The sequence below is a fragment of the Perognathus longimembris genome, chromosome 15, assembly GCF_023159225.1.
Source record: "Perognathus longimembris pacificus isolate PPM17 chromosome 15, ASM2315922v1, whole genome shotgun sequence".
Classification (NCBI taxonomy): Eukaryota; Metazoa; Chordata; class Mammalia; order Rodentia; family Heteromyidae; genus Perognathus; species Perognathus longimembris.
The window spans coordinates 35,597,598-35,616,943 of record NC_063175.1 but is presented as its reverse complement, the minus strand read 5'-3'; the positions used below and the strand labels follow the sequence as shown (position 1 = coordinate 35,616,943).

Genomic DNA, 19,346 nt, shown 5'->3' with positions numbered 1-19,346 from the left:
GCTGGGTTTGACCTCTAGTACCATACAATCTCTAGTACATCAGAGCCAATAAAGTTTCTTGTAAAAAATAAAAATAAAAAACAGGCACCAGTGGCTCATACCTGTAATCTTAGCTAGTCAGGAGGCTGAGGATCTGAGGATCAAGGTTCAAAGCCAGCCTGGCCAGGGAAGTCCATGACACTCTTATCTCCAATTAACCAGAAAGTGAGAAGTGGCACTGTGGCTCAAAGTGGTAGAGCACTAGCCTTGAGTGAAAAAGCTCAAAAATAGTGCTTAGGCTCTGAGTTCAAGCCCCACAACCAACCAAGAGAAAAAAAAAAATCACACTGGTTAGCTTGTGGGGACTCAGAATGGATCTGGGAGGCCATATCACAGACTTCCAGGGTAAAAAAAAGAAACAACTAAAGCTATCAGGTTATATTTGGGGGATACAATTTATGATACTTGCTGATTGTTTCAGTGCAAGTGGAATGAGAAGACAGAGGACCTGAATGTCAACAAAAGGGATTTAGCCTTACTAATAAAAATGAAGAACATCAAGCAGGCAAGCTGTAGGGAAAAGGAAAAAGATGTCAGGCAAGGAACTGAGAATTCAATTTTAGACATATCAAGGTAGAAATGTCCATTAGATTCTTAGTAGATATCCAAGCAAGCCATAAGATACATCTCAAAAAGGTTTCATGAACACCTAATTTAACATCACTTAGATTAAGCATATTGAGATTTTTCATTGGAATGAAGAAAGTTAACAACCTGTCATTATTTTTTCATTCTAAAGAACTGCTACTAATTCATTACCAATGGCACAGTTTATAAAGCACATTTTCCTCTGCTTTTGATAAGACAGGGTACCTCTGACGTTTCTCCAACTATCATGCCATGACATCTTTTTTTTTTGTTTTTGTTTTTGTTTTTGTTTTTTGGCCAGTCCTGGGCCTTGAACTCAGGGCTTGAGCACTGTCCCTGGCTTCCTTTTGCTCAAGGCTAGCACTCTGCCACTAGAGCCACAGCGCCACTTCTGGCCATTTTCTGTATATGTGGTGCTGGGGAATCGAACCCAGTGCCTCATGTATACCAGGCAAGCTCTCTTGCCACTAGGCCATATCCCCAGCCATGCCATGACATCTTATTTGCCTCTTTACCAAGATCACTATGGTGCCATCCAGTTTACTATAGACTTTGACTATTTCAAGTTTAAAATCCATGAAAATACTTCCATATCACCAAACAAGTCTTCTATTATTACTCTTTCAGCAGGTCTGGAGAGTAAAACAGAACCATTTTGCCATCTAAAGCAAGACATAAACATCATTTGTAAGGTGAATGACATAGTGTTTGAAACGCATGAATGATTCTCAGTTTACAATAAAAGCCTATTTGCACAAAAATGAAATCTAATTCCTACAGAAGACTTGCTTTCTTTGGGACAGTAATGTCAATATTCATCCCCTAATGTGGCCTAAAAGCGGAAATTCTGGAGGTCCTTACTCAAATACTAAAAGCTGTCATTGAAAAAGTATACACTGGCATCGTACTTTTAATTGTAGCTACTCAAGAGGTTGAGACCTCAAGTATGGTGGTTCTAAGACAGCCTCACAATCAGACAGACATCTCAAATTAGCAGCAACTAGAGCCAAACTAGAGGCATGGCTGGAGTGGGAGAGCACTAGCCATGAGTAAGAAAGCCAGGTGAAAGCTGAGTGAGCGATGGTGGCTCAAGCCTGTATTGCCAGCTACTCAAGAGGCTGAGAGCTGAGTGTGATGTTTGAAGCCAGCCCTGGCAGAAAAGTATGTGAGACTTGTATTGCTAATTTATCACCAAAAAGCCAGAAAAGCTGTGGCTCAGTAGTAGAGAGCTAGCCTTCAGCACAAAAGCTTAGGGAGAGCAACAAGGTACTGAGTTCAAGCCCTAAGACTGGCACAGAAAAAGAAATTAAGAAAGAAAGAAAGGAGAGGTGAGTGAAGGGAGAGAGGAAGGGAGGGCAGGGGAAGGGAGGAGAGAGGAAAAAAATCCAAGTGTTAGGCTATTAGTTCAACCATAGAAAAGACGTGCATGCACGCATGTGTACACACGTGTGCGCACACACACATGCACACAGTCTCTATATATCTACATGGTATGTATGTATATATATGTATGTGCATATATGTATATATGTATGCATGTATGTGTAGCATGTTATATGCTGCAAGTACTACATGAACAATTGAAGTTACAGAGACAAAAATAGGGCTCACCAAAAGCTCACTGCCTACTGTTCATCTGTTCATCTGGAAAAATATTCAGGTATAGTTTGTCTCCTGAAGTGGGACTATCAGTTGGATTATGAAACTTCATTTTATATATTTAAGTCAAAAATCCCATTAGATTTGAATAACTCTGACACTTTTGACAAATCATCAGAGTCAGTACTTTCTCTGTTCTGCTCATGTTCAAATAAACATGATTTTAATATTGCCCCTGATGATATATGATATATGACATGAAGAGTGAAGGAAGCAGAGATCTAGTGGCATTCAAGAAAAAGAGGGAATAAAGAAAAATCAACACCACTGTATAGCAATTTAGTGATGAGGTGTTAAAAAGAAAAAAAAATCACACGAAATATTTACTCTTCAATCACTCAGCATACTTCTGAGTGTTCCTAAAGAGCGTCAAACGATGGTTGATAAAGGTGCTACGGAAAAAAAAAATGACTGAACTGGTAGGAGGCACAGTAAGTGAAATGATACAGTCTTTAGAACTCAGTTACTACAGTGCTCTGAGACTGCTTTCAGGAAACTGGGATAGTGTGAAGCTTCTCAACCCTTTCCATCCCAGCACTATCAAAGTACACAAAACATTTTTTACTATGCAGCTGCCAAGCACTGACTTTGAAGCCACTGTCTTTGCCTACTCCTATAATGCTTAGCTGGGAAGATTAAGCAATGTGATAATTAGTGGGGAAGGAGAACATTTCATGCCCTTTTACTTTGATATTAGACTTTTTATCAAAATAGATATATATTTGTTAAAAAGTCTTGTTGTCTTCAGTCATCCTGAAAACCAAATAATGTCAATGAATGCATAAAGCTGAAACACTCTTGTACTACAAAACTGACAGAATTCTCTGCGGGATGCAAGTCAACTTACCTCCGAAGATGGAGAAATGCCGTGTAACACTGCTTCCGGAACTCCTGGTACTGCTCACTCTGGGTGCCTCCCATTCCTTCTACCATTTCTTTATTCAGCTTCATTGGAGGAGGAAGAGGCTTTGGGTCTCGACCCAAAATATATCCAAAGTCTATGTGGAAGAGTTTGCCTGCATATTGACAAGAAGTTTAACTTTAGAAATTGGAAGAGAGGGATACCTAAAACCGCTATCAAAGGTTTATTACTTGGCTCTAGCGTACATTATGACTACTGCACAGAAAACTTCCTTTCAGAAGCCTAAGATGGCTTCAGAAGTCTCTAAGAAAAAATGTTTGGACAAGGTCCATATATTTCACAGCCTGCCTGCCCTCCTGCCCTCCCTCCCTCCCTCCCTCCCTCCCTCCCTCCCTCCCTCCCTCCCTCCTTCCCTCCCTCCCTCCCTCCTCCCTTCCTTCTTTCCTTCCTTTTGTGGAATGGAGCAGTATTGTGGTATGAACTCAGGAACTCACAATTCCTTGGGCAGACACTCTCTACTACTTAAGCCATACATCCAACCCTATCTTAACAGATTGAATCTCAAGCAGTCTATGATTCAAGCTATAGGAGGAACTGGTTTTAATTAAAAAGTTGGTAATTATAACACTCACTGAAAAAGTATCACCTAATTTGTTAAGGTACAAGTGCTGTAACTTTAATTTTCTTTTAATTGATTAAAAAGTCCAAGGTGAACTTGTTAACGATTTCATAGCCTTCAACTACATGCAAACTTTGTGCTGCTGAGAAAAACACTTCTTTCAGCTCCCTTTTATTTTTTATTAAAAAAAAATATCGTCAAGGTATGTGCTGAGGGATTACAGTTACAATACGTAAGGTAATGAGTATATTTCTTGTCAAACTTCTTACCTCATTTTTCTCCCACCTTCCGTCCGCCCTAATCCCCCCTCTCCCAACAGTTAATTTACAACATATTGTCTTATGAGTACTGCTATTGCACTGATTCACCTTTTACCCTTTTGGCTCACCATTTTGATGTCCCCTTCCTTTCCCTAACTCAGACAAACATATATACAACACCCAGGGTACCAAGATCAAAGAGTCACAACAGGAGCTAAACCATAGGGAAGATAAATAAAAACAAATAAATAAAATAAATAAAGAAAAGAAAAAAGAAAAAAAATTACATAGTTCATTAAAAATAACAATGATAAACTGCTTGTTTCCATATCTTGGAGTTCATTTCAGTTAGCATTATCTTATGTGATCATATGTCATAGCTAGTGAACTACTGATCATCTGCTAGGAGTATCCTAGACATATACTAATTATTACCAGTGAGGGAAACCACAGAGTCTGTGTTTCTTTGGATCTGGCTCACTTTACTTAGTATGATTTTTTTCCAAGTCTTTCCATTTCCTTGTGAATGGGGCAATGTCATTCTTCCTAACAGAAGAATAGAATTCCATTGTGCATATAGATACCACAATTTCTTGGTCCATTCATCTACTGAAGAACATCTGGGTTGGTTCCATATTTTAGCTATGATAATGCTGCAATGAACATGGTTGGAGAAGCACTGTTTTTTAGTGGTCTATTAATATTCTGAAATTCCCAGTTCTTTTTTAACCTTTCTACACACACATTCCATCCTATATTTCAAGAGGCAAAGCAATGGAGAGACTCACAATATTAGAAATATGATGACCAAGAAAGTTCCTCAGTTTAATTATTTAACTACTATTTTTGTTCCCAGAATCAAGTACATTTTTGGCTGGTGTAATTCTTACTGATAGCACTTGAGCAGAAGATCAATCTGGTCAGTTCTCTAATGAGAACTGGTTTCTCTAATGGGCACCATGTTTTTAGTAGAAAATGGAGTCCAATTTTCTTCATTTCATAACAATTATTATTGGAATTCCAATGTTTGCTATGCATCATTGCTTGTAAACGGTGGGTATATTTCTATTTTGTGAGAAAACTCTCACAGAACAAGACTAGGGCTCAATCGTGAAGCATAAATGACTCAGTATGTAACAATGAAGTCATTATTATGCTTTGGAAGTTCAAAGAGCCATGTATTTTGAAAAGAGGCTATTAATATTTTAAGAAAATTCGTCCTCATCCATACCAAAGAAAATGCTTTTTGAAAAGTTATTATCTATAAATGAAGGGATTTTTGAAATGCATTTTATGAAATACAAGAAGTTAAAGAAATCCAAGAAGTGTAATGTTATACAAATCTATCACCTTAAACAGTAAGGAGATAAAAGGTACATACAATAAACCAATCTAAACCTTAACTGCAATTACTTCCATTTGTCCCTAAGTGACATGAACATACTTTTTAAAATTACAGTTTAAGACATTTGTAGTTTAGGGATTAAGGAAAAGAGATACTACTGAGTGAAGTTAATACTTAACAGTAAAATATCCTTTTAAATTTCCATTTTTGTCTAAAAATTAAATTCACAATCTCAAAATTGCATTCACTTTTTTACATCTATTTACTCCTTTTCCTGTCTGACACTTTGCTGTTGTTCCTACACTCCAAACTCCAATCTTCTAAATTCCATATAACTCCAAAAGTTTTCACTTGTCATGCTAACTCCACAATGAGTCTCCATTGCCCATTTTTTTGTATATCATCAGATACACATTTACCAATTTCTCAGGAAATGAGAAATGTAAATGTGTTTTTCTGTTACTCTTCCACTAAAATGGGAAAGAAGAAGGTGAAAAGCAGCTGCATTCCAACTCCCCATAGTCATTACTTAAATGTTTAAGACATAGTTGGTGAAAGGGATCTTTAAAAACAGATAAAAGTACAATATTGACATGGGTTTTTTTTTATTAACAGTTTTGAATAAAAAGAAATAAGACAAATAAATTCATATTATAGTATAGACATTTCAATTATCTTTTAAGTTGCTTCATACTGTTTATTATTTTACATTTAACAGTCAAAATGGGCTTTTATGAATAGGGACAAAATTATTAATGTAAATAATGGGAAGAAAATCATATGTAACCTAGACAGTATAGAGGTTTAATCTAGTTCCTTTCAAGAAAAATAAAACTTTTGCTAATGTTAAATCATTCCCTACACTAGTTCTTTTTTCTAAAGAAGCTAATGGCCAAAAACAAAATAGTCACTTTAAAGAAGAAACAAAATGGCCACCAATGAGAAAATATTCTTAAACACTTGGTTTCTAAGTGTTTATATTTTTACAATTGAGATCCTTTCAAGCCTTTAGTTTATATGGGTTACATCTATCAATATTTACTGCATCTGAACTTAAACTGTATAAAAGTATTAAAATATTTAAAAATAATAAATTACATTTTACCATTATGTGCTTTCTATAGCAAGTGATTTCTTTTTTTTTTTCTCAAATTTTTATTATCAAACTGATGTACAGAGAGGTTACAGTATCATACGTTGGGCATTGGATACATTTCTTGTACTGTTTGTTGCCTTATAGCAAGTGATTTCTAAAGCAGAAAATGACATAGAGAATTGTCTTGTGATCTACAAATTTCTTTAATGTATGGCTTCATAAGGGGATTCTAACACTGTTTTCCCTCTAGTATAATATTTTGTTAGGAAGGAAAAGGAGCATATTCATTCTCAAATTAATACTAATTTTTTAAAGGAAAGAGAATTTTAATAATATTTTCAGATACCTAGAGTTTTCTTTACTACAAAAACAGGGTTATCAGACAGTTCCATAGGTCCTAAAGTTTCATGAATTCTGAGTCTAGAATGTACCACTCTGTACTTTATCAGGTTGATTCTGACATAGGAACTGGTGGTCTAGCTCATACTAATACTACTTACTTAAGTTACTATGGACAGATTCTGATAAAACTGATGGTGTGAATAAAACTCATATTCAAAATTATTAGGTTATGGATTTCCTGTGTTGCACAATTTGACTCTTTTAATATATGAGGATTACAAAGTGAATGAACATTTTAATAACCTAGCACACAATTGCTATTCTATAGAATTGAGTACTTTAGAAATACTACAATTTAGCCACAGAAAGTTATTCATTGCTAAGCAAAACAAATACAGAACTTACTGATACTTTAAATAATGCACTCCTCTGACAAGAAAAGTGTATTTAAAATTTTAATATTGGGCTGGGAATATGGCTTAGTGGTAGAGTGTCTGCCTAGAATATAAAGCCTTGGATTTGATTCCTCAGCACCACATAAACAGAAAAGGTTGGAAGTGACACTGTGGCTCAAGTGGTAAAGTGCTAGCCTGGAGCAAAAAGAAGCCAGGGACAGTGCTCAGGCCCTGAGTTCAAGTCCTGGGACTTGCAAAAAAATAAAAAGAGCAAAAAAAAAAGCCCATTTCAATTCTTACTAGGTTATTTTGTCTTCTCCCTTATAGAGCCAAAATGATTTTGTCTAATATACTTTCTCCACTGGGTAATTTCCTACTTGTTAGGCATATAAAATACAGTATTACACTGTCTTCAATTACTTGTTATGAAAAGAAATCATGTCCTTCTAAAACAAATGTAAAACACAGCCAAAAAAAAAATCTAAAAAGTATTCTTAGAGTGACTATGTTTGAGTTGGACTACCATTATCTTGAATAAGCTTAAAAAGTTTAAATATATTAAAAAATCCATTTTTTGTGGGGATGGGAGGAGAAATTGAGAGAAAAGGACAATGTCTAAAAAGAACTGTACTCATTACCTCACTTATGAAACTGTAATCCCTCTGTATATAGTAATTTAAAAAAAATCCATTTTTCATTTCTTCTCTACAACTTGAAAATGCAGCTTTTTGATAAAATAATTGTACATAAAAGCATTAATAAGCAAAATATGTTTAATTCCAAATTTCTTTACAACACAAAACAAATGTTAAAATTGAGCACAAGGCAATACACTGACAAAGTAATTTCAATGCTTTGACTTTTTGTACGGATGAGCAGCGCCCTCTGCTGCAGAACTAAGAGAACATCAATTAAGCTAAACCTAAATAAAGTCAGGCAGGGCAAAAGAAACTTGAGGGTATCTACAGATGAGACTCAGTTTGCAATACAGATTTGACATTTTCTGTAAGTGGTAAAATATTTTATTCCTAGAATCCTTAGCTGGATCTTGTTCCATCTCAACTGTATGCATAAGAGAGAAGAGTTAAACAAGGACAAGTCCTCAAAAAGACAGCAATACAATTGAGTGTCTCCCTCCTCTGTTCCATTGCTCACAACTAGAAAGAGACAATAGATGATAAAGTAGAACTAAGCTTATTCACCCCCACTTTCATCCACACAGCAAAGTCACTCTAAAACTTATATTTGCAAATAAGAACAGGACATTAAGTGTTCTGTTTTGAAGAATACAAATGTATCCAATGTGTATCTTAACATATTCCATCAGCTGTTGACAGATTGGGTAAACACCTAAGAAAATCTGAAGTTCTGTTTTTAAAATGGTATAGAATCAGTTAAATACATAGTGGACACATGATAAATAATGAAAAAAGCTTGATGTTTGTAGCATTTTCAATAAAATAAATAGTTCTTGCCTGATCCACAGTCAAAATTCACTTTAAGCTGCACCAAGTCAAATCATAATACATGTTTATAAAAAATAGGAATTGAAATTGTCTTGAAATATGGATGTATAGTAAAAAGTAAAGATAAACATTTTTAGTCATTATAAATTTTTATAGGTTGAAGCATGTATTACATTTCTATTGAAATAATCAATTTCCTCTCTATAATATAACTTAAAACCAAAAAGAGAATTTGAGAGCATTTTTCTCATTATGGGGGACTTAAAATGACAACTGTTCAATACTACTAGAATAAATAATCACAATGCAGCTAAGTAAGAAAGAAAAGGATGTGCCTCTTATCTAGCATAGTTAAAGGTCCCTGTCCCTTTGGCTTGTTTTCTTAAAGGAGGACTTTAAAAATATTTAGAGCACTGTCTAGTAGAACACTGATAGTTTTTAACTTCCGCCTTTGTAATTTTACAACTGAATTTCCATTAAAAAAAAAAAGTACCAAGGGGCCCAAGTGTTTCTCCTACTCCTTCCTTTAGTGTATTAGGGTATCTGTTTTAATTTCGAGGTCTTTGATCCATTTGGAATTGATTTTGGTGCAGAGTGATATATAAGGATATAGTTTTAGTTTGTTGCATGTGTTGAACCAGTTTTGCCAGCACCATTTGTTAAAGAGGCTGTCTTTCTTCTATCCTATTTTTTTAGCTCCTTTATCAAAGATTAAGAGGCATAGTTCTGTGGGTTCATTTCTGGGTCTTCAATTCTGTTCCATTGATCTTCAGGCCTGTTCCGGTACCAATACCAAGCAGTTTTTATTACTATAGCTTTATAATACAGCTTGAAGTTGTAATTCCTCCAGCACTGTTCTTTCTGCTTAGGATTGTTTTTGCTATTCTGGGACTTTTATTGTTCCATATAAATTTCTAGATTGCTTCCTCTATTTCATTAAAAAATTGTGTTGGGATATTAATGGGTATTGCATTGAATTAATAGATAGCCTTTGGCAATATTGCCATTTTGATTATATTAATCCTCCCAATCCAGGAGCATGGGAGGTTTTTCCATTTCCTTAGTTCTGCCTTAATTTTGTTTTTCATGTTTTTAAAGTTCTCATCATAGATGTCTTTCACTTCTTTGGTTAAGGTTATTCCTAGGTATTTTATGTTTCTTGAGGCTATTGCAACAGGAGTTGTTTCCCTGATTTCAGCCTCGGCGTTTGGGTCATTAGCATATAGAAATGCCATTGATTTTTGAGGCTCTATTTTATATCCTGCAACTTTGTCAAAGTTTTGGATCAGCTCTAGTAGCTTGGGCGTAGAGTCAATGGTGTTCTTTAGGTAAAGGATCATGTCATCTGTGAAGAGAGAAAGATTAACTTCATCTTTTCCTATTTGGATCCTCTTTATATTTTCTTCTTGCCTAAATGCTCTGGCTAGGAATTCTAGTACTATGTTGAAGAGAAGGGGAGAGAGCGGACATCCCTGGCTTGCTCCTGATTTTAAAGGGAATGGCTTTAGTTTTTCACCATTTAGAATTATGCTTGCTGATGTTTTGTCATAGACTGCTTTTATTATATTCAGGAGTGTGCCCAGGAATCCCAATTTCTCCAGGACTTTTAGCATGAATGGGTTTTTATCGAATGCCTTTTCTGCATCCAGAGATATAACCATGTGGTTCTTTACCTTGCTCTGGTTGATGTGGTGGATTACATTAACTGACTTGCGTATATTAAACCAACTTTGCATCCTGGGATGAATCCAGTTTGATCGTGGTGTATGATTTTTTTGATGACCTGTTGAAGTCGATTGGCCAGAATTTTGTTGAGAATTTTTGCAACAATGTTCATCAAGGAAATCGGTCTATAGTTCTCTTTTCATTGAGAGTCCTTGCCTGGTTTTGGGATAAGGGTTATACTGGCTTCATAGAATGTGTTTTCTCTTTCAATTTCATTGAAGAGTTTCAGAAATATTGGTGTGAGTTCTGATTTGAAGGACTTGTAGAATTCTGCTGCGAATCCTTCTGGACCTGGGCTTTTCTTGGATGGGAGATCACTTATTGCCATTTGTATTTCAATGCTGGATATGGGACAGGACACAACTTCCTTAACAAAGACCCAGAAATGAGACAAATCCAAGAAAGGATGGACAAATGGGACTGCATCAAACTGCAGAGCTTCTGCAGGGCAAAGGACATAGCTCGCAAGATAAACAAAAAGCCCACAGATTGGGAAAAGACCTTTACCGGCCATACAACGGACAAAGGCCTCATATCTAAAATATATGCAGAACTAAAAAAATTATATCCCTCCAAAACAAAACCACAAAAAACCAATAGCCCCCTCAAAAAGTGGGCTAAAGACTTAAAAAGAGACTTCTCTGATGAGGAAATGAGAATGGCCAAGAGACATATGAAAAAGTGCTCAACTATGAGGGAAACCATGGAATCTGTGTTTCTTTAGGTCTGGCTCACTTCATTTAATATGATTTTCTCCAAGTCTCGGATAGTCCTAGCAGAGGATGGCAATAGCTCAATAGCTGTGTATATATGACCATGTAAGATAAAGCTAAGTGAAATGAACTCCAAGATATGGATATGGAAACAAGAGGTTTTTCATTTTATTTTAAATGTACTATGCAAAGTTATTTCTTTTTTATTGCATTTTTTTCTTTCCTATGGTTTATCCCCTGTTGTCACTGTATTTGATTTTGGTTCAGTAGATATTGTATATGCACTTATCTGAATTAGGGAAGGGAAGGGGAACATCAGAATGCTGAGAGAAAGGATAAAGAATGAACCAATGCAACAGCAATATTCACAAGACAACATGTTGGAAATTAATTGCACATCTTCTGGGGGAGAAATGGTGGCAGAAAAATGAGGGAGGGGGTAAGAAGTATGAGAAGAAATGTACTCGCTACCTTATATATATAATTGTAACCCTTCTGTACATCATCTTGACAATAAAATTAAATTAAAAAGAAAAAAAAAGAAAAAAAGAAAAAGTGCTCAGTATCACTGGCCATAAAATAAATGCAAATCAAAACAACATTGAGATTCCATCTCTCCCCAGTAAGAATGTCCTAGAGACAACTAACAATGACGATGTGGGATGTGGCCAAAAGGAAAGGCTACTTCATTGTTGGAGGGAACGTAAACTGGTTCAGCCACTCTGAAAAGCAGTATGGAGATTCCTCAGAAGACTAAGCACAGAGCTCCCCTATGACCCAGCAGCCCCATTTTTGGGCATCTCCCCAAACGACCACAAACAAGAACACACTAAAGCCACCAGCACAACAATGTTCATTGCAGCACAATTTGTCAAAGCGAGAATTTGGAACCAACCCAGATGCCCCTCAGTAGACGAATGGATCAGGAAAATGTGGTACAAATACACAATGGAATTTTATGCCTCTATCTGAAAGAATGACATTGCCCCATTTGTAAGGAAATGGAAGGACTTGAAAAAAATTATACTAAGTGAAGTGAGCCAGACCCAAAGAAACATGGACTCTATGGTCTCCCTCATAGGGAATAATTAGCAAAGGTTTAGGCTAGTCACAGCAGAGGATCATAAGAGCCCAATAGCTATACCCTTATGAACACAAAAGATGATGCTAAGTGAAATGAACTCCATGTTATGAAGACGACTGTTATATACTGTTGCAATTACTTTCAACATGTGATGTGAAACCATAGTTTCTATTATTGATGATCCTCTTGTATCCCCTTCCTGTGGTTGTATCTGCACTATCTCTGTATCTTATCTGAATACATTGGAAACTGTATATACAGGTATTAGAACTAGGAAATTGAAAGGGAATACCAAAATCGAGAGACAAAGGGTAAAAAAGACAAACGATTACAAAAGCAATACTTGCAAAACTGTTTAGTGTAAATCCACTGAACAACTCATGGAGGGAAAAGGAAAGAGGGAGGGGGGAGGGGAGGGAGGAGGTAGCAAACAGTACAAGAAATGTATCCAATGCCTAAAAAAGTATGAAACTGTAACCGTTCTCTATATCAGTTTGACAATAAAAATTTTAAAAAAAAGAACAGAGTTGGATTAAGCAAAAAAAAAAGAAAGAAAGAAAGAAAATAATAGAGGGTCAATGAGGAAAAGGGTGGCATTGCTCAAGATGCACTGTATTCATAAACTGCATTGCTGGATGGCAACTCCTTTGTATAACTACTACATCAAGATAGTTTAAAAATAACACGGAAGAAAGAAAGTAATAGAGAAGTGGGTCAAAAACACATTAGGTAGAATACTTTCCCTGAAAGTTTATTTAAATACACTTATCAACACAAACACAAGAATCTAACTGTTCTAACTTCACAGACTCTAACAAGAAAGTACTTGTTATATTATCTGTAAAACCATCAATTTCAAAAGAAAGGAATATTTCCAGCCCCAACTGCCCGGTATCTTAAAACACTGAAAACCGTAATTATATGTGGTCCCTTGTAACTGTTGTCCTCTTTTTCTCCTGTTCTAGATGCCTCACTTTTTTTTATCTACCCACATGTTCAAACTGCAGAGTTTGGACTCAGAACCTTGAACTTTCTCAGCTTGCTTACTCATCTTTGCTTATTTGACTGGCTTTTTGCTGTTTTCCTTGTTTTGGGGTGGTTTTTTTTTGCTGGTTATTTTGGAGATGTGGTCCTACAGACTTTTCTTTTCTGCCTTACTTTTTCTTCTTTGGACTAAACAGTCCATGTTTTCAGCTTGCTGTTTAAACCACTCTTTCACATAAAGAAATTTTCCATTTTATACTATTCCTCCAAATTATAGTAGCCAAATTTTAATGCAACATGTTGAATAAGTTATATCATATAATAACCACATTAATCATAGTATATTATTACCTGTGAAAAATTATTTGTGATTGAACTTGTATTTCTGATTCCATGTCTTTGTCAAGGCCAAGCAATGCCTCTTATGATCAAGGCCAGTATAATCATGTCATGGAAGTTCCTGTTTAATTTGTTCATTATCAAAGGATATTTATAAAACAATTTGATATGATTGGATAGGATTATAATTTGTGTGTGTGTGTGTGTGTGTGTGTGTGTATGTGTGTGTATTTCTTAGAACACATGTCTCTCTCTACTTTCTACTCACTCTTTCTTTGATTTTTTCCATATAGGTTGGTTCTTGTAAGTTTTTTTGTTTCTGGACAGACATGACTGCCGTCTGCCTAGTTATAATTCCCTTGTAGCTGGGATGAACCACAAAGCCTGATTTTGTTGTTTTCTTCGGAATCTCTTTTAGTCTGAGCTTGCCTTGAACAATTTTTTCTCATGTTCTTTACCTTCTAAGCAGATGGGATGGCAGGCATGAAACACCACATCTAGGTCATTAACTCTCTTTTTTGTTTAACTCCTTAAACCATAAGGTCAAGCTACTGAAGTATCGGTTTCTTCCTAAATTATAGTTGTTTTATAACTACCATGGAATTCTCTACTGTACAGGATATCATTACCTATATAATATTGTATTCACAAATACTACCTTTCCTTTCTTTTGAAAGTTTGCCTCACATACATGATGCCCTGGGTTCAATTCCTCAGCACCACATATATAGAAAAAGTCAGAAATGGAGTTGTGGCTCATGTGGCAGAGTACTAGCCTTGAGCAAAAAAAGAAGCCAGGGACAGTGCTCAGGCCCTGATTTCAAGCCCCAGGACTGGCAAAAAATAAAAAAAGATCCTGGGAAAGAGCTATGAGGAAGAGAACAAAAAGAATGAACATTCCATGGCATAACAAGGGAAAAAGAAAACACAGGCAAGTATTAAAATTAGTATGTGTATTTTAATAAGAGAAGGAAGATTTTTAACTAGAGCTTCACTGGAAGAGAGTAGAATGATTGTACATATTTTGATCTTTCTGCAGAGCAACCCTATGCACACTATTTGTAGGATACTTCCTAAAGAAATTCTGGCTAGGAGATGGAGATGCCCTAAATGTTCTTTCAAGTTAGCTTTAAAAAAAAACTCTACCATTATTTCACATATGTAACTTACTATATTAGTAAGACTTGGGACTAAAAGTTAACTGGTACATAAAATACATGTCTAATAATGTGCCATTACTTGTTACCTGTTTTAGTTAACAAAAGGTTATCCAGGTGCCTATCTCCAACTCCAAGTATATAGGTAATCACGCAGTATCCAGCTGTAATAGCAATAAAAACAATTAAATTCACAGAAACCCCTACGGTTATCTATTCAACTGAATATAAAAACTATTTGTGTGATTTTTAATTTCAACTTGCTTTTTATTCTCTCACTTCTCAACTAAATTCCCATATCTATAATCTTCTCTAGTTCTATTAAAAGATTATCACATGAAACTCTTCATTTGCAACAGGGAAAAATATCATACGAAGTTCTGTCAAATTATAAAGGTTACTTATATAAAAATAAAATAAGGTTTCAGGAACCTTAATTATAATATGTGCTTAGAGTTTCTCATATAGAACACATGGAAAGTATGACACTGAAAAAGTAAATTGCATACAGATACTGTGTGTATACATATATACAATAAAGTAATAATATCCTGATAGTCTAAAATTGGATTTCCAAAACATAAAAGAAAAAAGGATGGTTTGTTTTCCCAAAGAAGGACATAGAAAAACAATATCAATGTGCCATGAAATACAAAATTAAATTCTGTGAGTGGTAAAGGAACTGATAAGTTCAACATCATAATCTTGTACACTATAAAGAAAAGTTACATAATCAAGAATAGGAGCAGTCACAGGCTTGTTTTCAGTTTTCCGTTTTTCTATCTTAAGTCAAGAAAACTAGGATTTATGGAAGCAACATGAAGAGAATGAATTGAGCTAATAGTATAGTTATAAAGTGTGTTTCATACTATGTCAACCTGTCCCATTAGTATCTTGATAAGAGTATAACTTCAAAATGTACAGAAACTATTACCAAAGCTATAGTACTATAACATTATTGATTTAAAATTATATTTATTTTAATTTAGTTTAATTTTTTTTTGGCAGTCCTGGGCCTTGGACTCAGGGCCTGAACACTGTCCCTGGCTTCTTTTTGCTCAAGGCTAGCACTCTGCCACTTGAGCCACAGCGCCACTTCTGGCCATTTTCTATATTACGTGGTGCTGGGGAATCGAACCCACGGCTTCATGTATATGAGGCAAGCACTCTTGCCACTAGGCCACATTCCCAGCCCCTTATATTTATTTTAGTTCATATAAGATTGGACCACTTGTAATGACAAAAATCACCATATTCAAATTCAAAAAATATTTGTTCATTTGGCTTCTGTAACATAAAGTCCAAAAATGTGAGATACTACTTTATAGGAAAGTTGAAAGGGAGGAAGGGAAGAAGTAAGGGAGGGAGGCAGGCAAGGAGGGAAGGAGGTAAGGAGAGAGGGAGGGAAGGAGGGAAACTAAGAAAGAAGAACAAAAGAAAAACTTGTGCATATAACAATTTCTAAACCATAAAGTACTCTAGTTTAAATACAGTTTTTAAACGTTTAGAAAACCTTCTTTTACTCTCCTTGATTTGTTTGATGAAGTACAAGTATAGACATGAACTTAAGCCTTAATATGACATTTAAATAAAACAGTGGAACTATTACATATCATGTATCACTCAGAGCTCACCTCTAGTCAACTTCTTTATTAATTATCCTCTATTTAATAGAAAAAGTTACCTTAGGAAACTAAGCAATCCTTAAACATATAAACTTCACAAAGATACGAAGAAAAAATATAAACTGGTACCTATCGCATGTTACAACCTAACTATTCCTAGGAATAAGTCACATGAACATTGTTATGGACACATATGTACCATGAGTGGCATTCTCAAGCTTAGCCCATCAGCGCTGCTAACTTATCTTTAAAGCACAATTATTTGTGACCAAGAGTCGCCACCTCCTATAGTCCATTTAGTTGTGGTTATTCAAAAATGGGAAAATTAATAGCTTCAAGAATGAAATATCTAACAACTGTAAAATAGGTAACTGCAAAAACGATGTCAAATACTGTTAAAAACAGAATTATCTACTATGGACATTTTGTATCTTTTCTTTCCTTATGCAACATTTAAATCTAAATGCATATGAATATTACAACACCTGGATGAGCAGATTTTCTTTACTCAAAATCATATACAGAAAAACCACAGGATGAAAACATACCACAGCTCTTAACGTAAGTGTCCATGACTTCAGCGCTGATCCCATTTGGCCCATTTTCACTTGGTGCGTGTTTTCTAAAAAAGTTCTGCAAAGACAATATTTCTGTGTGTAAGAATTCAATACAAGTAAAAAAGTTAAACATTTTTAAAAATTAATTATAAATGATGAGTAACAAGTATCCTATTCAAAATTTAGTCAAAATAAATTCTGACTACAAAAACAAATAATATGAAAAAGAGCTCCATAAATGCACTAGTGTCCAGAGTCTAGAAACACTTGGGGAAATAATTTCTACTGTATTTTGATTCAAATTATCAATTGGATTCTTTTTACATTCTAGCGTTAAAGAAAAAACATTACTTCAAAATACAATTGATTAAAACATAGAGATGTGTTGTAGAGTTTTGAACTCTTTACACATAGACAAATGATCTATATCTATAATGCATAAAAAGCTATAAAAGAATCACAAAAGCAGTCCAAAAGGAACAAGGACAAAAGCTGTAAATAAGGGGATGGGAATATGGCCTACTGGTAGAGTGCTTGCACCAAATATATATATTGCTGGTCCTGGGGCTAGAACTCAGGGCCTAAGCTCTGTCCCTAAGCCTCTCTGTGCTCAAGGCTAGCACTCTACCACTTGAGCTGTAGCCCCACTTCCAGCACTATATATGTAGAAAAATCCGGAAGTGGCATTATGGCTCAAGTGATACAGTGCTAGCCTAGAGCAAAAAATAAGCCAGGGACAGTGCTCAGGCCCTGAGTTCAAGCCCCAGGACTGGCAAAAAGAAAGAAAAAAAGAAAAACAAAGTAAATAAATGGTCCTCATATGTATTTTCAAAAGCTCAGACTTGTGCACAGATAAATAGCAAGAACTAGAAATGTGATTATACCAAGATTAATCAAATATGTGTCAACGAGAGGAAATGGTACAAATATTTTACCCAACAACTTTTAAATATCAAGTAAACCTGAAGATAAGAACACCAACCTAACAGCAAGGTGGCGTATGCTTGTAATCCTACCTACTCAGAAAACTGAGATATGAGGATCATGGTTCAAAGCCACCCAAGCAATAAAGCCCATGAGACTCTTAGGTCCAATTAACTAACAAAAAGCACCATGTGCTAAAGACAAAAAGCTCAGGGACAGTGGCCAGGCTCTGAGTTCAAGCCACAAGGCTACCATCAATAATAATAATAACCGAGTTTTATGAAGCTATGGCTAGACCATACAAAAACTCATTTGCTAGAAGGGTCCACAAGCTCAATGTGGAATTATATCAGGACTAAATTTATACTGAAAAGAAAAAATACAGGACTCTCATGAAAAATAATGCAAAAGTCTGGAGAAGTTGATACAAAAGTCTCCTGCCATAACGGAACACCGTGAGCATATATTTACTCCAAAGGAAAAATACAAAATCGTAATGGCATGGATGAGAGTGTACAAAAGATGTCATTGTGACAGTGCTCAAGATGCCAACAAATATAATAATCAAAATGCTCATTAATGAACGGTTAAATTACTATATGTACACCATTTAGAATATAAATCTTAACTTTGTATTGCAAATGAACTTCTGATCCCTTCTGTTTGCTCAACCATTGTTCAAAGAATCACGCATATAAATTACTAACACAACATAGCTAACAATGCTTACCTCCAAAAAAAAAGAAAAACTGTAGAAAGGATGCTAAAAAAAAACTTCACAGATTCTTCATAAAGACAGAATTTTTGCTAGCAATAATATACCCACAAATTGTGTAAATACGGAAAACTGACATGGTACCTGAATGCTTCCCTCTGTATCAAGAACTTCAGCAACGGGAACTGACTGGATAAACTGCATGAAGCCTATAGAGATGAGCACACTGCATCAAGCACACTGACTGCATACAAAGTTACTAAGATAAAAATTCCAGAGACTATTCATTCTCAACACATGCTAGGATATACATGTATACACACATATAAATATATAAACATGCATATGCTTACATAAGTTCATAAATACACATACACACTCAGTTTACATCATTTGCTAAAGTCCTTAAACACACACACACACACACACACACACACACAGGAAACAAAATAAAAGCGCAGCATAGTACAAGGTTTTTCTGGGTCACAGTAACTCTCAAGTGGATAATTCTGGACAGATTACAATGTAGGAAACTGCCGCAACCTGCATCCAGACAGTGAATATAAAGAAATATATCATATAGATGTTAATATATTTTTCCCAAACATTCTGTTCTATAATCTTAAGAGGTAAAAATAAAAGGAGAAAAAAGGAAGGACAGAATATGAGTAGAAAGAAAAGAGGTGAAAAGATTGTTAATGGCAGCAAGGATAAAATAAAGAGCAAAAAGAGAAGAGAGGAAAGGAAGACAAGGTGGAGGAGGAAAAGAGAAGAGGACGGAGCAGAACAAGAGGAAGAGGAAAAGGGGAAAGAGGAAGGCAATCAGAAAACTAAATCTGCTCAAGTGATCTA

At 35.4% G+C, this 19,346-nt stretch overlaps 1 protein-coding gene across 1 annotated transcript in view; it reads right to left on the bottom strand.

Annotated features, from left to right (window-relative positions):
• Positions 1-19,346, bottom strand: part of Pik3c3 (phosphatidylinositol 3-kinase catalytic subunit type 3) — a 100,185-nt gene that overhangs the window by 17,541 nt on the left and 63,298 nt on the right. Inside the window, exons 19-22 of the mRNA XM_048363129.1 lie at positions 18,639-18,703; positions 16,847-16,931; positions 14,763-14,837; positions 3,134-3,302 (exon numbers count right to left, since the gene is read on the bottom strand). Coding sequence (XP_048219086.1) covers positions 3,134-3,302; positions 14,763-14,837; positions 16,847-16,931; positions 18,639-18,703 — 394 coding nt within the window. The remainder of the gene's footprint in view (positions 1-3,133; positions 3,303-14,762; positions 14,838-16,846; positions 16,932-18,638; positions 18,704-19,346) is intronic.